Source organism: Lytechinus variegatus, chromosome 17 (assembly GCF_018143015.1).
Source record: "Lytechinus variegatus isolate NC3 chromosome 17, Lvar_3.0, whole genome shotgun sequence".
Lineage (NCBI taxonomy): Eukaryota > Metazoa > Echinodermata > Echinoidea > Temnopleuroida > Toxopneustidae > Lytechinus > Lytechinus variegatus.
Window position 1 is genome coordinate 4796086 of NC_054756.1, and position 23896 is coordinate 4819981.

The 23896-nt window shown below is 34.9% G+C and overlaps 1 protein-coding gene across 4 annotated transcripts in view; it reads right to left on the reverse strand.

Annotated features, from left to right (window-relative positions):
* Nucleotides 1-23896, reverse strand: part of LOC121430824 (trafficking protein particle complex subunit 12-like) — a 70839-nt gene that overhangs the window by 26810 nt on the left and 20133 nt on the right. For 2 of the 4 annotated variants that reach the window (XM_041628237.1, XM_041628238.1), the window contains exons 2-5: nucleotides 16367-16466; nucleotides 13386-14653; nucleotides 12956-13072; nucleotides 10571-10684 (exon numbers count right to left, since the gene is read on the reverse strand). In XM_041628237.1, coding sequence (XP_041484171.1) covers nucleotides 10571-10684; nucleotides 12956-13072; nucleotides 13386-14653; nucleotides 16367-16415 — 1548 coding nt within the window. In that variant the 5' untranslated portion in view covers nucleotides 16416-16466. The remainder of the gene's footprint in view (nucleotides 1-10570; nucleotides 10685-12955; nucleotides 13073-13385; nucleotides 14654-16366; nucleotides 16467-23896) is intronic. The other 2 variants (XM_041628239.1, XM_041628240.1) reach the window with 1 other exon arrangement.

The following is a 23896-nucleotide window of genomic DNA, read 5'->3' on the forward strand; positions in this document are numbered from 1 at the left end:
TTGAGAATTTTGTATGTTAGCATGAAGAGAAATTAATATGCAATAATGATATTTTCATTTTTATCAACATACAGTTGATGGAGGTGCCGTGGCCGAGTGGTCTAAGGCGACTGGCTATACAGTATAGCGGAAATAATTTTTTGGCATTACGTCACTATTTGCTCCACAAAAAATCTTATATAGTAAAATCCTACATAGGACTGACGAGAATTTAGAAGTTGAAAGATTTTCTCTTTATGACCAAATTAGTATGATATTAATCTACTTTCGTAGGAAAAATTATTCCCTGATATACATAGCTGATATATGATTAAATTGTTCATGCCTATCTTATGACATTATTCTCACAATGAGAATAAAACAATCACGTTTTAATACCTGGAGCTCAAAAAGTAACCTTGGATGACTGGATTATAGCGTCGTTTCTTGTTCCCATTCCTTCTTAATATTTACATAATGTCTACATTAAGGAAAACTTTGAAAATTTTGTATGTTTTATGTAAAGAGGAATTAAACAATGACATTCTAACTTTTACCAATATACAGGGAATAATTTTCTTGGTATTACGTCACAATTCCCTCAAAAAGTCTTCATGGTGTAGCAAAATCCTACATGTAATAGGAAAGTAGAGAATTTAATAATTGAGAGTTTTTCTCTTATGACCAAAATTAGTAATCTTAAATATGATTGGTACAATTATTCCCTGATACACAAACCGTGACTGATATGATAAAATTGTTCACGCCCATCTTTTGATTTCGTTCCCACGATGATGAAACAAACAAGTTTACCTTGAACTTGACAAACTCTCTTGATTATTGGAATTAATATCAAACCTCTTGATATTTTCATACATGTTCAAATTATGAGAGATTGTATTTTTGTAAACAAAAAAAATCCTTCTGTTCATCTTTGCCTATTTAGTGTAATTTGTGTGAAGAGGAATTGTACAACAATGGATCTATAATTTTTTTGTCAATATAGCGCTATCGACATAGACAATACATGACTGTTATATAATAGACATATTCACACATCTCTCACGATATCTTTTTACCGTGAGCTCGAAAAGTAACCCTTGACCTTTGTAATTAGATTTCCTCTCAATATTCACATAATGTCTAAATCAAAGTAAACTCTGAGAATTTTGTATGTTAGCATGAAGAGAAATTAGACAATGATACTTTCATTTTTATCAACATACAGTGTACAGGAAATAATTTTTTGGCATTACGTCACAATTTGCTCCACAAAAGAGTCTTTTGTGTAGCAAATTCCTACATAGGACTGAAGAGAATTTACAAGTTGAAAGATTTTCTCCTTATGACCAAATAAATATGGCATTAATCTACTTTCGTATTATTTTATATTCCTTGATATACATAGCTGATATATGATTAAATTGTTCACGCCCATCTTATGACATTATTCTCACAATGAGAATGAAACAATCACGTTTTAATACTTGGAGCTCAAAAAGTAACCTTGGATGACTGGATTATAGCGTCGTTTCTTGTTCCCATTCCTTCTTAATATTTACATAATGTCTACATTAAGGAAAACTTTGAAAATTTTGTATGTTTGTGTAAGAGGAATTAAACAATGACATTCTAATTTTTACCAATATACAGGGAATAATTTTCTTGGTATTATGTCACAATTTGCTCAAAAAGTCTTTGGTGTAGCAAAATCCTACATGTACATAGGAAAGTAGAGAATTTAATAATTGAGAGTTGTTCTCTTATGACCAAATTTGGTAATCTAAAATTTGATTGGTACAATTATTCCCTGATACACATACCGTAGCTGATATGATAAAATTGTTCACGCCCATCTTTTGATATTGTTCCCACGATGATGAAACAAACAAGTTTACCTTGAACTTAACAAACTCTCTTGATTATTGGAATTAATATCAAACCTCTTGATATTTTCATACATGTTCAAATTATGAAAGATTATATTTTCGTAAACAAAAAAAATTCTTCTGTTCATCTTTGCCTATTTAGTGATATTTTTGTGAGGAGGAATTTTACAACAATGGATCTTCCATTTTTTGTCAATATACCCCTATTGACATAGACAATACATGACTGTATATAATTGACATATTCACACATCTCTCACGATATCTTTTTACCGTGAGCTCGAAAAGTAACCCTTCATCTTTGTAATTAGATTTCCTCTCAATATTCACATAATGTCAAAATTAAAGTAAACTCTGAGAATTTTGTATGTTAGCATGAAGAGAAATTAGACAATTAATGATATTTTCATTTTTTAATCAACATACAGTGTACAAGAAATAATTTTTTGGCATTATGTCACAATTTGCTCCACAAAAGAGTCTTTTGTGTAGCAAATTCCTACATAGGACTGAAGAGAATTAAGAAGTTGAAAGATTTTCTCTTTATGACCAAATAAGTATGGTATTAATCTACTTTCGTAAGAAAAATTATTCCCTGACATCCATAGCTGATATATGATTAAATTGTTCACGCCCATCTTATGACATTATTCTCACAATGATGATTATGATTGTTTTATTCTCATTGTGAGAATAAAACAATCACGTTTTAATACCTGGAGCTCAAAAAGTAACCTTGGATGACTGGATTATAGCGTCGTTTCTTGTTCCCATTCCTTCTTAATATTTACATAATGTCTACATTAAGGAAAATTTTGTATGTTTGTGTAAGAGGAATTAAACAATGACATTCTAATTTTTACCAATATACAGGGAATAATTTTCTTGGTATTATGTCACAATTTGCTCAAAAAGTCTTTGGTGTAGCAAAATCCTACATGTACATAGGAAAGTAGAGAATTTAATAATTGAGAGTTGTTCTCTTATGACCAAATTTGGTAATCTAAAATTTGATTGGTACAATTATTCCCTGATACACATACCGTAGCTGATATGATAAAATTGTTCACGCCCATCTTTTGATTTTGTTCCCACGATGATGAAACAAACAAGTTTACCTTGAACTTGACAAACTCTCTTGATTATTGGAATTAATATCAAACCTCTTGATATTTTCATACATGTTCAAATTATGAGAGATTGTATTTTTGTAAACAAAAAAAATTCTTCTGTTCATCTTTGCCTATTTAGTGATATTTTTGTGAGGAGGAATTTTACAACAATGGATCTTCCATTTTTTTGTCAATATACCCCTATTGACATAGACAATACATGACTGTATATAATTGACATATTCACACATCTCTCACGATATCTTTTTACCGTGAGCTCGAAAAGTAACCCTTGACCTTTGTAATTAGATTTCCTCTCAATATTCACATAATGTCTAAATCAAAGTAAACTCTGAGAATTTTGTATGTTAGCATGAAGAGAAATTAGACAATGATACTTTCATTTTTATCAACATACAGTGTACAGGAAATAATTTTTTGGCATTACGTCACAATTTGCTCCACAAAAGAGTCTTTTGTGTAGCAAATTCCTACATAGGACTGAAGAGAATTTACAAGTTGAAAGATTTTCTCCTTATGACCAAATAAATATGGCATTAATCTACTTTCGTATTATTTTATATTCCTTGATATACATAGCTGATATATGATTAAATTGTTCACGCCCATCTTATGACATTATTCTCACAATGAGAATGAAACAATCACGTTTTAATACTTGGAGCTCAAAAAGTAACCTTGGATGACTGGATTATAGCGTCGTTTCTTGTTCCCATTCCTTCTTAATATTTACATAATGTCTACATTAAGGAAAACTTTGAAAATTTTGTATGTTTGTGTAAGAGGAATTAAACAATGACATTCTAATTTTTACCAATATACAGGGAATAATTTTCTTGGTATTATGTCACAATTTGCTCAAAAAGTCTTTGGTGTAGCAAAATCCTACATGTACATAGGAAAGTAGAGAATTTAATAATTGAGAGTTGTTCTCTTATGACCAAATTTGGTAATCTAAAATTTGATTGGTACAATTATTCCCTGATACACATACCGTAGCTGATATGATAAAATTGTTCACGCCCATCTTTTGATTTTGTTCCCACGATGATGAAACAAACAAGTTTACCTTGAACTTGACAAACTCTCTTGATTATTGGAATTAATATCAAACCTCTTGATATTTCCATACATGTTCAAATTATGAGAGATTGTATTTTTGTAAACAAAAAAAATTCTTCTGTTCATCTTTGCCTATTTAGTGATATTTTTGTGAGGAGGAATTTTACAATGGATCTGCCATTTTTTTGTCAATATACCCCTATTGACATAGACAATACATGACTGTATATAATTGACATATTCACACATCTCTCACGATATCCTTTTACCGTGAGCTCGAAAAGTAATCCTTCATCTTTGTAATTAGATTTCCTCTCAATATTCACATAATGTCAAAATTAAAGTAAACTCTGAGAATTTTGTATGTTAGCATGAAGAGAAATTAGACAATAATGATATTTTCATTTTTATCAACATACAGTGTACAAGAAATAATTTTTTGGCATTATGTCACAATTTGCTCCACAAAAGAGTCTTTTGTGTAGCAAATTCCTACATAGGACTGAAGAGAATTAAGAAGTTGAAAGATTTTCTCTTTATGACCAATAAGTATGGTATTAATCTACTTTCATAAGAAAAATTATTCCCTGACATCCATAGCTGATATATGATTAAATTGTTCACGCCCATCTTATGACATTATTCTCACAATGATGATTATGATTGTTTTATTCTCATTGTGAGAATAAAACAATCACGTTTTAATACCTGGAGCTCAAAAAGTAACCTTGGATGACTGGATTATAGCGTCGTTTCTTGTTCCCATTCCTTCTTAATATTTACATAATGTCTACATTAAGGAAAATTTTGTATGTTTGTGTAAGAGGAATTAAACAATGACATTCTAATTTTTACCAATATACAGGGAATAATTTTCTTGGTATTTTGTCACAATTTGCTCAAAAAGTCTTTGGTGTAGCAAAATCCTACATGTACATAGGAAAGTAGAGAATTTAATAATTGAGAGTTGTTCTCTTATGACCAAATTTGGTAATCTAAAATTTGATTGGTACAATTATTCCCTGATACACATACCGTAGCTGATATGATAAAATTGTTCACGCCCATCTTTTGATTTTGTTCCCACGATGATGAAACAAACAAGTTTACCTTGAACTTGACAAACTCTCTTGATTATTGGAATTAATATCAAACCTCTTGATATTTTCATACATGTTCAAATTATGAGAGATTGTATTTTTGTAAACAAAAAAAATTCTTCTGTTCATCTTTGCCTATTTAGTGATATTTTTGTGAGGAGGAATTTTACAACAATGGATCTTCCATTTTTTGTCAATATACCCCTATTGACATAGACAATACATGACTGTATATAATTGACATATTCACACATCTCTCACGATATCTTTTTACCGTGAGCTCGAAAAGTAACCCTTCATCTTTGTAATTAGATTTCCTCTCAATATTCACATAATGTCTAAATTAAAGTAAACTCTGAGAATTTTGTATGTTAGCATGAAGAGAAATTAGACAATAATGATATTTTCATTTTTATCAACATACAGTGTACAGGAAATAATTTTTTGGCATTATGTCACAATTTGCTCCACAAAAGAGTCTTTTGTGTAGCAAATTCCTACATAGGACTGAAGAGAATTAAGAAGTTGAAAGATTTTCTCTTTATGACCAAATAAGTATGGTATTAATCTACTTTCGTAAGAAAAATTATTCCCTGACATCCATAGCTGATATATGATTAAATTGTTCACGCCCATCTTATGACATTATTCTCACAATGATGATTATGATTGTTTTATTCTCATTGTGAGAATAAAACAATCACGTTTTAATACCTGGAGCTCAAAAAGTAACCTTGGATGACTGGATTATAGCGTCGTTTCTTGTTCCCATTCCTTCTTAATATTTACATAATGTCTACATTAAGGAAAATTTTGTATGTTTGTGTAAGAGGAATTAAACAATGACATTCTAATTTTTACCAATATACAGGGAATAATTTTCTTGGTATTATGTCACAATTTGCTCAAAAAGTCTTTGGTGTAGCAAAATCCTACATGTACATAGGAAAGTAGAGAATTTAATAATTGAGAGTTGTTCTCTTATGACCAAATTTGGTAATCTAAAATTTGATTGGTACAATTATTCCCTGATACACATACCGTAGCTGATATGATAAAATTGTTCACGCCCATCTTTTGATATTGTTCCCACGATGATGAAACAAACAAGTTTACCTTGAACTTAACAAACTCTCTTGATTATTGGAATTAATATCAAACCTCTTGATATTTTCATACATGTTCAAATTATGAAAGATTGTATTTTTGTAAACAAAAAAAATTCTTCTGTTCATCTTTGCCTATTTAGTGATATTTTTGTGAGGAGGAATTTTACAACAATGGATCTTCCATTTTTTTGTCAATATACCCCTATTGACATAGACAATACATGACTGTATATAATTGACATATTCACACATCTCTCACGATATCTTTTTACCGTGAGCTCGAAAAGTAACCCTTCATCTTTGTAATTAGATTTCCTCTCAATATTCACATAATGTCTAAATTAAAGTAAACTCTGAGAATTTTGTATGTTAGCATGAAGAGAAATTAGACAATAATGATATTTTCATTTTTATCAACATACAGTGTACAGGAAATAATTTTTTGGCATTATGTCACAATTTGCTCCACAAAAGAGTCTTTTGTGTAGCAAATTCCTACATAGGACTGAAGAGAATTAAGAAGTTGAAAGATTTTCTCTTTATGACCAATAAGTATGGTATTAATCTACTTTCGTAAGAAAAATTATTCCCTGACATCCATAGCTGATATATGATTAAATTGTTCACGCCCATCTTATGACATTATTCTCACAATGATGATTATGATTGTTTTATTCTCATTGTGAGAATAAAACAATCACGTTTTAATACCTGGAGCTCAAAAAGTAACCTTGGATGACTGGATTATAGCGTCGTTTCTTGTTCCCATTCCTTCTTAATATTTACATAATGTCTACATTAAGGAAAACTTTGAAAATTTTGTATGTTTGTGTAAGAGGAATTAAACAATGACATTCTAATTTTTACCAATATACAGGGAATAATTTTCTTGGTATTACGTCACAATTTGCTCAAAAAGTCTTTGGTGTAGCAAAATCCTACATGTACATAGGAAAGTAGAGAATTTAATAATTGAGAGTTGTTCTCTTATGACCAAATTTGGTAATCTAAAATTTGATTGGTACAATTATTCCCTGATACACATACCGTAGCTGATATGATAAAATTGTTCACGCCCATCTTTTGATTTTGTTCCCACGATGATGAAACAAACAAGTTTACCTTGAACTTGACAAACTCTCTTGATTATTGGAATTAATATCAAACCTCTTGATATTTTCATACATGTTCAAATTATGAGAGATTGTATTTTTGTAAACAAAAAAATCCTTCTGTTCATCTTTTCCCTATTTAGTGATATTTGTGCGAAGAGGAATTTTACAACAATGGAACTTTCATATTTTTGTCAATATACCCCTATCGACATAGACAATACATGACTGCTATATAATTGACATATTCACACTTTCTAAAGATATCGTTCCCACGATCATCTATGAGAAGCATTTCATCAACAATATGCCATCTGACAAGTTCTCAGATCTGCTTTACTTTCAATGGTTTTTGATTGGCTAGGAAACACAAGTTTCTGACTGTGACTGACACTGGTAACCAACTCATGATGAAAACCCTTTTTAGTGCTGATAACTTTCACAAGACCCCCCCCCTGATAATGAAATGTGTGAATTCAAACAATTTAATTTTTTTCAAATAATATATCAGGCTTTGAGATAGTATGGCAGGAATTATTTATCCAAGATTGGACTGGCAATTACTATAGTTACATTTATAATTCCCACTATGCTTTCTAAAGAAACGCCCGATATTTGTTTTATATTCCTCTGTATTGGACCTAGTTCTTGCTAATGTTTAACCAATATAGACCAAATTTAACGAAACTAGTCCTACTCTAGGCCTGTTGAGCTAATGCTACACAGTCCCTGGGTAGGCTACTACCCGACTGCACTTAATGAGAGGTCCGCTGCACTGCGTTGGTCATTGCTGCAGTTGTTGCACTCTATCAAACTGTAGATAAATACGCGCAGGTTAATTATATGCTCTAAAAATTAGTATGGGATCTTGACTCACCTTGTTAGGTACAATGTATGTTTATTCCAAATTCAAAGATCCTGTATGAATTACCGTCAGAATTATATTTTCTGCATCGTAGTCTAGACCCAATTCCACAGTTCTTTAAATTGATGGTACTGTAATTTGAGTGGGCCGCGCTGAGAGCTTTTATTTTACTTTATTAAGTTTTTGCCAATGATCAATTTTGGTCAAGTCAGGGAGCATGCACAAATCAAAGTTGAGAGAAAATATGAGCTTGCGCAGTTCTGCCCATCGAAGTATATCAAAAAATATACGGAGCTGTAAGAAAAACATACTGAGCTAATTGCAGCAATGTGTTTTCCTATTGAAATTTCACATGGTCACATGATCACAAATTGACCAATTATTCATCTAGAATACTCATGAATATTCATAAGAGGGATATAATTATATAATATTGACTGGCCTTGATATTGCCAGCAAAAGAACCATCTTGGTCCGAGTCTTTAGACGAGGGCAATATGGGTCCTTTAAGGGCAATATGTTTGATGTTCCCAGAAAGAAGAGCCAGTCAATATTTCTATCATCATCCAAATCAGATATCTAGAGCAAAAACAATGATAATTGGGATATTTCTTTTAAGATGAGAGTTCTATTGTGTCATGTTTATATCAGGGTCTAGGCTCTGCACTATACCATTATCACATACTTGGAAGTGCACTGATCCAGCGTTGTCTTTATTATGACATGTATTGCTGGTGCACGGACCATTATGAAGCGTATCTCTTCATACGCATCCTCAAAGGCCCGGATGTGACACCAGGGAAAATGCAAAGGTATATTTTGCGTTGTCTCTGCATGCAAAGTCAACGCGTGCATTGAGACCGAGGAAAATACAAAGAATATACCTATTTTTCCCCAAATTCATATTAAATGTAGGGCAATTTACGATTTTGTAAATGACTAGCTCAGATGTCTGATTCGGGTGATAATAGCTTTTTTGCACTTCTCTTCATCTTTCCATTTGATGTTGTCAGGGAGATGAATTTGATAACAAAGAAACTTAAAAACAATGTTGCCAATTGAATGATTTGTAAGTGGTTGACCTACAAGCCTGGGCGTGTCATGGTCCAGTGTTTCTGACTCTCGCCTTTCAAACAGAGGGCCGTGGGTTCGAATCCTAGCTGTGGCGTGTTTTCCTCCAGCAAGAAATCTATTGCACATAACACATGTTGTGATGTAGCGTTACCGCTCCTCGCCTACTGTCAAGTGTTCGAATCCCACCATGGCATAGTGTCATTAGGCAAGGCATTAATCCCCATTCTACAACGCCTACTTAGCTTGTTGTACGCGATCAAATGGGAGGCTGAATGTCACACATTCGTACCGTTGCACACAAGACGTACCATCCAAAATGTACCATTGCACGGCTTTAGGAGGTGACGTCACAATGCGATTTCATTGAATAAGGTAACAATGCGAGTACAGCCCGCTGGCTAAATGCGCAATGTTGTCCAAGATCATGTGCGCTTGTGTGGGATTTTGCTTTTCGCTTTCAATATTTTTGCTCCCTTTTCATAGATTACTGGAGGGAAAAACTCTTGTTTTTTCATATTTTCGCTAGATTCCGAGGCGTTGTACAACACAAATAGCGAATATTCTTATTCGTGCAATGGTGCGAGATTTCGCATTCGGTGAAAGAAAGAAATGCTCTATTCAACTCGGCTAACGCCTCGTTGAATAGAGCATCTTTCTTTCACCTCATGCGAAATCTCGCACCATCGCACTTATGCCTATTCGCTATTTGTACACTCATACCCACTCCCCATCCAGGAAATAAATGGGTACATGAAAGCCTTAACTATGAGTCTTTGAACTTTTGTTGGAATGGAGAAAGTTATAATGTACATTAAGTGTGGGCACGGAGAATCCGATGACCAGGGCAATAATAAAGCACTCAGAAATAAAGTCTGAAGCGCTATATTTATAATTATTATTACCATCATCATAATAATAATACCAACATGCTTGTATAGCGTATATCACTGCCAAATATGTCCCTATTAAAGCGCTTTATAATTGGATATTATTACCCTGGCTTTAGCCCCAAAGCCTTTTACAGTGCAGTGGCATTTTAAGGAATAAATTCCCACCAGGTACACATTTACCTCACCTGAGTGGAGTGCAGCACAATGTGGATAAATTTTTTGCCAAAATTACGCCATGGCTTGGATTAAAAGACCAATCCACTTGGCCACAACGCTCCACATATATAATTACCATTATCATTAAAACGATTATTAATATTATTATTAATCACACCTCACACTTGGGGATGATCTCACCTGCATTAGATGAGGGGTGTGTCTCGAAGGCATCCCAGCTTGACCTTTTCCCTGACCTCCAGAGGTTAATAGTAGACCTGTTAGTTCAACTGCAGCACGTAGACACCCTGCATCCTGGTCATAATCAAAACAGTGTCAACATTCTCCATTATATTCATAATGCATTTTTTTTATGTCATTGATTGGATCAATTGCAACTCTAAAATCTGTCCAAACTTTTACTGATTATTTTGTTAAATTCCACAATAATGATAAAATCATAATTTACAATTCATGCAAAAACTTGAATGATTGTTCTGAAGCCTACAGTATTCGGCTTGGCAAAAAGTTTCAAATAAATCACAGTGTATGTCAAATGACAGTGCATAATTATAGAGTTGCAAAATAAAATTATTTGTCCGAGGTTGGACTATTTCTATTTTTCTCGAGGGGTGAATCATCCGAGGGAAAAATATTCATTTTGCTAGAACCGAGGATGAATAATTCCCACTATATTTTCAAAATAAATGCCTAGTATATTTGTTTTATATCCTAAATCTAATATAAAGATAGAACAGATCTTGATAATCTAGTTTATGCACTTGCTGTTCATTTTCTTTTTAAAATCTGGAACAAAATATAGATAACGCAATGCACTGACTGACCTACATTTCCTGAAGCCATGTGCTCAGCGCAGCGCGAGTTTGTGCCTGCACCGTCCCTTCATGGGACATGTCTGGTAGAGTCACCTCGCTGACCGGTGCGCCCGAGAGAGTGCATGATCTATATCAATGATGGAATAGTGCACTATTCCATCCTTGACGTCACGGAATAGCAAATTTTCTTCAGTGGGCGTTTCATTTTCAACATCGCAAAATAGTGAGAATATGTTTGGTCACATGATGCTATTTAAACCTATCAGCATACAGGATTTAATTCATGAAGATATAACATGTTTAATAGTACACTTACAAAAGCAGCATTTGGTACATTACAAATATCATAATGGGCAACGAATAGACACCTTTCTGATTCCTTAGTCTTGCTTTTATCTCCAGTTGGCAAAACACAAAGGAATGTTTTAAGGCGACCGCACACCTTACGATTGGTCTGCGTCTATTTGTGGAATAAAACGTAGTAGAATTTGATGATAATATTAAGACTTGGATATCTTATTGTGTAATGTTCGAAATCATCGTACGAATACCTAGGTTCTAATCTGTGACTATGCTATCAGCCTTCTTAGAATAAAAGCAAATTTAATCTCTAGTCGTAATGACGTCATAGCAGTCGTATGATTGACTACGATTTGAAACTAATTTGTCCTTTACTCAAAAATAAAGGATTGCAATCTTTCAAAATTGTTATATTAGTATTCTTTCAATTAATTTTAACCTCAAATAAAATGGTATGTTCCACTCACATTTTCAGAAAATGAGCAAAATGCAATTTGTTCCAAAATTGGATCGCGAGTAGTCGTAAGGTGGGGGGTGGCCTTTTTAGACATTAATACTCACCAATAACCTCTTCAGACTATGTTCATCTGTGTAGAAGTGTTCAGGGTATAATACTCACCAATAACCTCTCAAGACTGTTCATCTGTGTAGAAGTGTTTAGGGTATAAGACTTAACTCTTAACCCTGAAAATGGGCCATTTTGACACCTAAGAAGAAGGGGGGGGGGGACTGATTCAGCCCTCTTAAAGATGTCCGACGTCAATTGCGCGATCACAATGAAAATTGACACATGTATTACCCATGGCATAATCTACAAACCTGTATTAAAAATCACATTCTGTGAAAAATTTCATTGCTAATTATGCTAATTTATGCGTAAAATCAAAAGTTTGCTCTGATTAACTAAATAATGCCCTTAGAATGCTAATTTTATATCTATAGACTCTTTACAGGATTCATATCAAAAGAACTTAAAAAAATCTATTTCACAATTATTTTCTTATCTATTGTTTTTCTTCAAAATTTCTTCTGCATTTCTGTATTTTTTTTTAGTTTTTGTTTTTACATGGAAATCGCCAGGGGCCTTATTCTGACCATAAACAAGATGAACTCAATGAGTTTAATCATGAAAAGGACAAATAATCAAACATGTACATTTATGAAATTTTGCTTAATACACAATTTGCATTTGATTTGTACACAAATTCACGCTTTTGAGCAAGTTAGGGTCTGAATTCACTTTCAAAGTGTTACATGATTTCAGAACCACGTACCCGGGGGTCACAAAAAGTGTGCAAGTCTTGACAGAAAAAAGTCAGAGAGCTGTGCAGCAAAAAAAATTAATTAAAATATCGGAAGGGGGGGGGTGGATGAATCAGCCTCCAAGTCTTTTTTGTGTTGGTCTACAGATATGTTAATTGTGTAGAAGTGTTCAGAATATAATACTCACCAATAACCTCTTTAGTCCATGTTCATCTCTCGTGACTTGATTCACAGTGAGCACGGATCTCTTTGATGATTCCTGTTCACCCATGTATCTCTGAACAAGCTCTTTGATTGGATCACCCTGTTCAAGCAAATTTTAAACTTAGTGTTAATATTTGGACAGTGTATCCAATATCTTACCTTTCGGGGGGGGGGGGGGGGGCACTCACGCTAGCGCTGTGCAGGTAATATGAATTTTAATTCAGATGAATTTTGAATATGAAAATACATTCCACTGAGTTTTTGATAAGTACGGTAATAAGGGGGAGCATTTCATGAATTATGTTATTAAAGTAAATATTTGCAATTGCTGCAATCTTCACATCTTATTGACTGAGAACGTTGGTCAGGGAGTATCACTGACAAAACTTTTCATGAAATGCTTCAGTTCTTACCTGTGGCTCTTCAACAATTATACCAGGCATGGTAAGCTGATCCCTGATCACGTATTCTGATCCTTGCTGAGCGATACTACGATTCTCCAAGATCCTTTGAGTGGCTTCTGATGGTATCCATGCATCGTGCCGACGATCGCTCTCACTGGTTCGGAGTGCTTCCACAAATGGATCATCATCTTCTTGGGATGCGGTGGACTGAAACGGCACGTGTGGCCTGACATGGTTGGGATTGACAAGACCAGAAGGAGCACTGAAGGATGAGACAAGGGGTGGAGGAACGCCAAGTGAATCTGTTGAGTCAGTGACAGTATCTTCTTGGGAAGTGTGTGATAGTGGTGGTGTAGTTGACAGATGTGATTCTGTAGTGCTGGATTCATAAGGAGATCCCACCTGAGCATCAGGAATGGTATTATCATCTTCGACACCAAAGCTTGTGCCAGCATCAATTGTGACCTGATCAGAAACAGTCTCTAAAGGTTTTCCTCCAGCAGCAGGAGCTGCTACATCCTTGACACCTTGGTCTGACATGGCTGCAGCACTGTGTGTACCTTCTTCAATCACCCTTGCCTCGGTCTCGGGACTCTCAAGGGAGATCGTCGTCGTCTCAAGTCTTCCCTTCACAGATTCTACTTCTCCATCCCCCATCAGGTCATTCTTTGATTCAAAGCTCTCATTCCCTTGATCAATGCTTTGATCATCTTTGTCCTCCTCTGACAAAAGGTTCGTTGAATCCATGCTCATTGTGTCCATATTACTCCCACTCCCCATCTTAGCATCTTCTTCAGTGAGCAGATTTGTGGAGTCAATGCTCACTGTCTCGCTGTTATTTCCAGCTATATCTACCATATTCGTTGGGACAACATCCGATAAGCCTAGAGGATCCTTCATAAACTCCCCACCTTCCGGTGACACCGGTGTCGCTCCAATGGATGAGGGTGGTGTTGAAAACAAGTCGTTCTCATCTCCGCGCGCACTGGCAAATGAATCAAAGAAGCTTCCAGAACTCTGAGTCAAGTCCTGGTCTTTAGCAAAGAAGCTTGCTACTGATGGCTGCGTGTCCTTTACAACTGGTTCCTGCAGACCAGGTTTGTTCTGACCCATCCCTTCCTCTTCATTTCCTCTTGTCTTATCATTAGATTGTTCCATATTGATTTGAGGTGTACCAGTAGGATGCTCCATGAAGGGACTCTCTACAGGAAAACTTGGTGAGGAGGGCTTGTTTGCTTCACTTTGAAAGAAAAGGCTTGCATCAAAGGGCTTGGGATCTGACAACAAATTAAAAAAAATATGTATGACTATTAAAACTTAGATTTTCAGAATCATTACCCTTTGCGCGCTAATGTTGGAATCTTCCACATTCATATAATTAAATTAAAAAATCGCAATAATCAGTTTTTTCCCCCCTACCTTCAAATTAGATAAGCTACATGTAATAAAAGGCAATAATTCTTGGATAACTAATAATTAGTACCAATGGTAAAATATGGAAATCTTGAATTAAAGAAAATAAAATGGAAACAATTGTTATCATTTTCTCCCAAAAATGTATCCAGCATGCAAAGACTTAAAAGGAAATTATGAAATACACTATCAACACAAAAAGCAGTAGATAGTAGTTCAAATTCCATATTCAACAAAGCACCCTGACAAAGACCTATATCAGACTGCTCAACATGTACATTTCTTTGATTAAAGTTTCTGACTATTATTATTAAATATCGAACAATATTTCACTTTTCTCAACTTCACTTTCCAAAATGTTTGATTGATCATCTAAGCGCCATGCTGAATTATTTCATGTTTTCACACACATGATTACTTCTTTGTTCAATTGCATTAAAATACAATTTTGCTCTGTTAAGTAACAACTTTTTCAGAATAGACAAGTACTGTACATGATTTCTGGAATGGGGTCTTAGCTGCTGAGCACCATGACACTCATTATCAATTTTTGTAGGATTTTTAATATCAATCATACTTCATACTAATTATGAATTGAAATTAATAACATTGCCCTTATTCAAAGAGCTCCTAGAATTATGTTTGTAAGTATTCTTTGCAGCACTTACATATATACATGAAGCAATCACATTTGAAAAAAATATCAATCTACATGTATAAATTCAAAATCAATTTCCTATACATTTTAAACTCGAAATTAGATGCATTATGTATATTTTTGCATTTTGACATTTTGCCTTACTTGACCTTTTTGGCGAAATTTCTTACACAATCTTTTTGAAGAGTTATCATTGTAAACAGAATCCAGATCTTTATTGAGTCATCATCAGTCTAACAGGCGTCCAGAAATAGGTGCAAAGCCTGGTAACAGTACATGTATGCCTGACTTTTCGGAAAAATGGTTTTGAAGTATTAAGGCCACCGCACACCTTACGACCCGACTGGTCACCGACTGGCTTGCGACTGATTGAGGGGAGATGTGACATCACAGCTCATGTCAGCTTGAGCGTCGCAGACCGGTCAGAGACAAGTCGCAAGGAAAAACGGAAGGATTTGACATGTCGAATCCTTGACTGGATCGCAAGCTCAATCCAACTTCCAGCCAATTAGACAGCAAGGTTGCACGAAGCGTACATGTATATGATAAACAACGCGCATACGCAGCGGTCAGCGCACTTTCTCAGTTGCTATGCCGAAAAGCAAAAGGCGCATGTGTGAGTCGCAGATTGGATCGCAAGGTGTGCGGTGTTGAGGCTTATGACTGCCTTGCGATTCATCTCCCCTCACTCTGTCACAAGCCAGTCGCAGACCAGACGGGTCGTAAGGTGTGCGGTGGCCTTAAGAGACCGTGAGCAGTACAGTCACAAGATTACGCGTGGATGAAATAATTGAAGGGGGTGGGTTACTATCCCCCTCCTCCACCAGCCATTCTAGGGTTAAATCGGTTCTCCTCCTGTTGTAATCTTTGAAGATTCTGCATTAAAGCAAAATCTGACTGTAAAGCATCTGAGCCATACCTGTTTTGGAAACATCATCGTCTTGTGCAGTTTTCTCAGTCCCAGCCATCTTATTATCCAAGTTTGCTCAATCATCAACTGTAGTCTAGCTGCATCTGCTCTATTTTAGGAAGAAATTAATGTTAAAGCAATGTCGGTTTAAGGTATCCTAGATTTGTAAAAGTTCAAGTCCACCCCAACAAAAAATTGATTTGAATAAAAAGAGAAAAATTCAACAAGCATAACACTGAAAATTTCATCAAAATCGGATGTAAAATAAGAAAGTTATGGCATTTTGAAGTTTCGCTTCATTTCACAAAACAGTTATATGCACATCTCGGTCCGTATGCAAATGAGGAACTGATGACATCACTCACTCACTATTTCTTTTGTATTTTATTATATGAAATATAAAATATTTTGATTTTCTCTTCATTGTCATGTGAAATTAGGTTTCATTCCTCCCTGAACACGTGGAATTCCATTATTTTAACATTTTGTGCTTCAGGCAAGGAGGTCCTAATCGTCAAATTCGTAAAAATTGAAATATTGTATCATTCAAACAATAAAAAACAAAAGAAATAGTGAGTGACATCATCGACTCTCTCATTTGGAGGTAACTGGCTCGTTCATTTGAAACTTTGAAATGTCATAACTTTCTTATTTTACATCCGATTTTGATGAAATTTTCAGCAATGTGCTTGTCTGGTTTTTCTCTATAGATTCAAATCAACATTTTTCTGAGGTGGACTTGACCTTTAAATAATTTTGATCTTTAAATTGTTCTTCAAAAAGGCATTGTAACATCGCTAATTGGATGTACGTGATCACGAAGCGGTTCAAGGGTCAGACCAATTGTATTTGCTTTTGTTGACAAACAGATCGAGGGATCTAAACGAGATTGGTATGGTAAGAAACCTGAAATTTTTTAAATTTTTATTAACCAATTTTTTAAACCTTCCTACACATTAGTCGTAGCTGTAGGAAGGTGTAAAAATAAATAAAATCACGACCATTTATGTGATTTTTATCGTAAAAGATGGATTTCCTAGGGCCATCTTTGTTTGGCAGTCTCTTATTATGATTATAGCCCAGGTATAATATATGGCCGGCGGTTCAAGGCTCCAAAGCTAAAGAAGTATTTTTCAAAATATTAAAAAATATCAGACATAGAGTCCTCACTTGAGGCTAACACCAAACCCCAGCCACGCACAGATGCAGTTATTCTAGATCTAAAAAAATTAGATCTAAAAAAATTAAAACAATAACATCTCCTTTTTTTAGGGTCACCAGCATGTGTCATCAGGAGTTAGCAAGGGATACCAACTCCTCGCCATAATGAAAACAACCTTCACAAGGAAAACCCTGCCTCTGCTCTTCAAAACCCTAATAAGACCCCACTTTGAATATAATTTGTTTAACAAATTTTCGGCATTACTCCTATTTGTTTAAGATCAGTATGCTCGATCTGTAATGAAAATCATAAGATCAGTATGCTCGATCTGTATGAAAATCATAAATCATAAGTCAGAAAAAAAAATTGGAACCAGTGGGATTCGAACCTGCCATCTACTGCTTTCCGGGCAGCGACTCAACCACCAGGCTATTCTGGTTCACGGCTAAGCCACGATGAACTGGAATTCAAATACCCTCGATCCTCTTCTTTCTGACTCATTACTATTCAAATGCCGTCCGTCGTGGACAATAGATAGTAAATTAAGAGGCTTTTATAGGAGGAAATTATAATTTGTTTAACAAATTTTCGGCATTACTCCTATTTGTTTAAGATCAGTATGCTCGATCTGTAATGAAAATCATAAGATCAGTATGCTCGATCTGTATGAAAATCATAAATCATAAGTCAGAAAAAATTGGAACCAGTGGGATTCGAACCTGCCATCTACTGCTTTCCGGGCAGCGACTCAACCACCAGGCTATTCTGGTTCACGGCTAAGCCACGATGAACTGGAATTCAAATACCCTCGATCCTCTTCTTTCTGACTCATTACTATTCAAATGCCGTCCGCCGTGGACAATAGATAGTAAATTAAGAGGCTTTTATAGGAGGAAATTATAATTTGTTTAACAAATTTTCGGCATTACTCCTATTTGTTTAAGATCAGTATGCTCGATCTGTAATGAAAATCATAAGATCAGTATGCTCGATCTGTATGAAAATCATAAGTCAGAAAAAATTGGAACCAGTGGGATTCGAACCTGCCATCTACTGCTTTCCGGGCAGCGACTCAACCACCAGGCTATTCTGGTTCACGGCTAAGCCACGATGAACTAGAATTCAAACTTTGAATATGGGAGTGTCAACTGGGAAAACAGATACAAAGAAGATGCAAGGAGGATCGAAAGGGTCCAAAGGGCATCCAAGCTGGTTAGGTAGCTGAAGAACGTCCCATATAAAGACAGACGTACAGAATTGAACTTGTGCTCCCTGCTGTACAGAAGGGGAAACAGATAGAGATATATACTTAATAATGCTAGAGGGCGTACTTCGTCAAATCGCTGTGATTACGCGGAGACCGGCCGCCATTACTCGATAGGTCTTCGCAGCCTGCCATGCGCGTACAGTACCTATGGGGCATGTACATGGATGAGCATAGAACCGGAACAAAATGATGACATATGAGAGCGAAAGCAAATTGAAAAGCAAAATTGTAAATTATATTGCACTAGATTAAAGTTCAAATGAACAAAAAAATCGAACAAAACTGAAGACAGGCATGCCTACATAGGCCCATCTATAGCACATACCCTACATTAGTATGCCAAAGATCAATAGGCTACATCCCCAATAATTTTTTACTTGGGTCATAACATTTCGATATAATGATATGACTTCTATTTTCTAATGATTTGGAAGTGATGAATTTTGAAAATAACATGTAGGCCTAGGCATATCGTTCTAGCTCCTCAAAGAAATTAAGTATGTTTTAATATAATTTGGTATTCAAGTACGTCAAAAATTTCATAGGGCCTATCACAGTGACTGATGCATCTGAGACGCGAAAAAATACGACTGTATTTTTTCAAGTATAATTTCCTAATTACTATGATGCTGATTGCTGATAATTTATTTCTTCACTTGATAATTGTTGTTTTATCTACACAATATATAGAAATCAAATATAGAAATTTAGAATAGGGCCGAACTCCCTTTGAACCCCGTTGGCTTAAACGTCGTTGTAACCAACATCACAATAACTCGTGAGTATCATAAAATTACTTTTTATTGATATTTAAAAATGATCTACGCATTGGTCCAGTTAATTGATGATTAAGATTTCCAATGTAGACAACCATCGATCATATTGATTACTAGTACTTTCTTACATGCGATAAATGTAGAAAAGTTCGTTGACAGCAAAATTTGCATATCAAATGCGCGCATTCAGTCGTACAATTTTGCAATGTACAGGAGGCCTAAATGGGGGGGTAGGATGTTTACAGTGTACTATTGACTTGCAAACATTTCCAAATTTCGGAGAGTAAACAAATTACAATGTGCAACATAAAACAATTCACTTTGATTTTCTGGAAAGTCGGACTTGATTCAACCCGGCTGAAATACTATGCTGATATAGCAAACCAGCTGAAATATTCTGTTGATATATAGCTGGTGTTTGTGATCCTATAATGATTCCAATGGACCAATATTATATGAACAAATCAAGGACAGAATACTAGTGTAGAGTGGCCGAATGTTCACAGATACACACCTCACAAAATCAGTCGTAAAACAAGCAAACTCAAATCATATCAAACAGCCAGAAGCACCAAACAAGAAGAACCTAAAATATAATTGAAGCTGAACTAAACTCAAAATAAAGATGTCGACTAAATGAAGTCAAGTGATGCTCTGATTTATTGGTCTGTAATCTAGACCTCACAAGGCATTGCCTTTACAAATTATACATTCAAATATATTAAAAATGTCACATGATAAATTCAACCAATAGAGAAACAGAGAATGGAAGAACCCAGAAAAGTGGAAGAACCAAGGGTGAAAGGTGAACCAATGAGGATGAGATAGGATGATATGAATGAAGAAGAATGCTATGAATGTAAATGAGAAAAGGACAATAGAAACATGTGGAGATGCATGGAGTTGGAATGGCAATGGAATGATGTGATGTAGAAACTAAGGAATGAGAGAAACAGGTGTGTGACAGTGGTATAGAAATGGGAGGTAAAGAAAAGTATGGAAAGCAAAGTGTGAAATAAATAATAAGATTAAATAAGGCAAAATTCAACCCTTACATAAGCTTCCTTCTTCACTAAAAATGTCCTCATTTTTATAAGTTTTCAATTCATACATTTTATTTAAAATATTGTCAAAAGTAAATTTTCTGAAAACTTTTGGATTTACAAAATGAGGATGAGTATTTTCTTTGATGAAGGAAACCTATATATTATTTTTGTAAGTATAAATATCTGCATTTTTTGTTGCATCTGTCAGTAGAACAGTTAAAACTTTTTATCAATGATGATTTACTAAAATCAGATTATCTAGAATCAAACATTGAACTCTGTGACTTTTATGGCTTCTTTTACAAATAAAAAACAATATTCTTATCAATTCGAAGCAAAAGAAAAACTAACAATGAAAGATGTTGTTCTTCTGCCAGTTGCAATATAAGTACATGAACATTCAAATCTGTTTGTCTTTCATGTCGATAAATATATACATGGCATCAAATTTGTTTAGTCACTTTTCAATATACATGTTGCTGACAGCGAGAAATGTAACACTTTAAAAATGGATTTTGATACAAATTTAAATTTGTGTCCATTTGAGCTGGCACATGAAAATACCAGAAATAATTTTTTTTTTGTCTTCTTTCGGTTGTTAAAATAAATTTTGTAACAAATTTGGAATTAAGTGCATTTCAGCACACACACAAAAAAAATTATTCCATGTAAATAAGGGAAAATATATGTACTTCTCTAAGTGCAAACAAACACTGTTTGACGAAAATAGATTGCTTTTGCAACAAATGTTTTCTGTTCTTTTCTGAATAAATTTCTTTTTCATCTTATTTTCAAGGTATAACAAAATTTAGTTCCTATTTCTATAAAAGATTTTCCGTTTTGATTTTCAGCAATGTAAACAGCATTGCTCTTAAACAGCAAATACCAAATACAGAAAAATTATAAATATTTTGAGCAAATTGTCCCTAATTAAAATTAGAATAAGGGACCGGGAGAAAACATGATTTCTTGTTTGCAAAAACAACCTTTACAATTTTTCCCTGATATGTCAATTTTTTTTGTATTGGACAAAACATCACATATTAAACGCTGATGGTAGCTTACTTACTTACTTACTTACTTCCAGGATACTGCCCAACTCCCCTAAAAGGGGTCAAACGGGCAGGGTTAGGGTGCGCTGATGGTTATTACGCGGAGGTGAGAGGCGATGCTTAGTATTAATTTTGGTTTAGGTACTTCTGGATTGTTACTTTGAATTTGTCTTTGTCGAGAATTGATTTGATTGAGTTTGGCAAGTTGTTCCAGTCAACAACAGAACGTGGTATAAAAGAAAACTTATAGCAGTTTTTGTTAGTTGCAATCGGAATAAAGCTATTTGTGGTTGAGGTATTACGCAGGTTCCTTTGGGCCGGGCGCAGGGTGGATCGCAGCAGCACGGCGAGCTGGCCCGACAATGCCTGCTGGAAGATTGACATTCGGTTTGCTTTCCGTCTCTGTTGAAGAGACTCTATTTTGAGTGTCTTCTTCATATCAGTTACACTACATTTTCTTTCATACTTTCCGGTGATGAAACGAACTGCCCTATTCTGGATTTGCTCTAATTTATTGATGAGTGTTTGAGTATGCGGATCCCATACTGATGAACAATAGTCAAGTATTGGTCTGACCATTGTCTTGTACGACATTTCCTTGACATGTGATGGACAAGAATGCAAGTTCCTTCTCAGGAAACCAAGTATTCTGTTTGCCTTGGAGCAGACTCTGTCTACATGAAAATTCCATGAAAGATCGTTACTTATATCTACACCCAGGTATTTATGGGTTTTGGTTTCTTCCAGTACGGTGTTATTCAAGGTGTAATTATACTTCAGGGGGGTTCTAGCATGAGAGATTCGCATGACATAGCATTTTTGAGCATTAAAGTCCATCTGCCATTTGTTCTGCCAAGATGTTAGTTTATCAAGGTCACTCTGTAACCTCTCGGAATCTTTTGGGCAGGTTACTGTTTTGTATAATATGCAATCATCTGCGAACAGACGACAGCGAGATTCTAAGCCTTCAGGGAGGTCGTTGATATAAAGCAGAAAGTCTAACGGGCCTGATACTGTACCCTGTGGCACACTAGAATCTACCCTGACCCATTCAGAATGTTCACCCTCTACTACTACACGTTGTTTACGTTTGGTGAGAAATTCTTCAATCCATTTGTGAGTCTTACCTACTAGCATTTCAACATGAAAGTTTTTCTTTAGATTTGGAAGAAATATTAATTTCCTTTGGGTTTTTTTTTAACTAAACTGGTTTTTTTTTGTAACAGTCCATTTTGGTTTGAATTACAAGATGCCATCAATCAAAATACATCTTGCATAATAATCTTCTTTTTTTTGGGGGGGGGGGGTGGGTTGTTCAAAAATAATCTGATCATAGAAAGTTTTTGTTTGAAGCAACTATTAAACTAACAATTTTTACTATAAAACATAATTCCTTTTAAATTTGGAATACTTGTACATCTATTTTCCATATTTCTTTTAGATATAAAAAAAAATCCAGTTAAAGCATACCTTTTGGAAAAGAATCTGGAAGGTTAAACATGTTAAAAAAATAGATACAGTATCAAATACTAGTACTTGAAAATGTGAAACCTTTCAGTCAAAACTTTTTCTTGTTTTAAATCGTTCACATCTTATTTTTATTTGCTATTGTTTAAAACCAGTATTATGTAAAATTGTTGGTTTTCCTGTTTTCACTTTGGATTTGTTTAGTCTGCCAAAAGTTACTAAAATAGTATTTTATCACACAAGAAAATAATTTGGACTATTTTCTTTCTTTTCACAAAAGAAAAATCATTCTGACTTTTGGTCTTAAAATGTGAGACTGAAAAGTTACTGTATTTTCTTACAAAGCATTGTCTTTTTCTTTTCTTCTGCCTAGTCTTCTGCCCATCGTTTGCTGTTAGATTGTTTGGTAGTTGACATCTGTGGACACGCATCAGATCTAGTAAGTGGTCCATGTAGGATGTTGTGACTGTCAGCTTGGGTTGGTATCAAGTCTGTAGGAGGAAGACGTACAGGTTTGGAGGCGAGCGCCAGGGTTGATGGTACCCTGACCTCCCTTCCAAGAAGAAGGATGATACTCTGCTTTGGAGATCTCAGAGAGAATGAAAGAATCAGAGTTAAAGGTACTCTGATCATTCATCCATGAAGGAGGGTGAATGCTAGAATGGGGAGAAAAATGTGGAGTCTTGAAGTTAGGGTGATTACTGTAGGTGTAAGGAGACTGGTGAAGGGTGAAGTTGGAGGCGTCATCTTCTGTAGGAGACCCAACGAT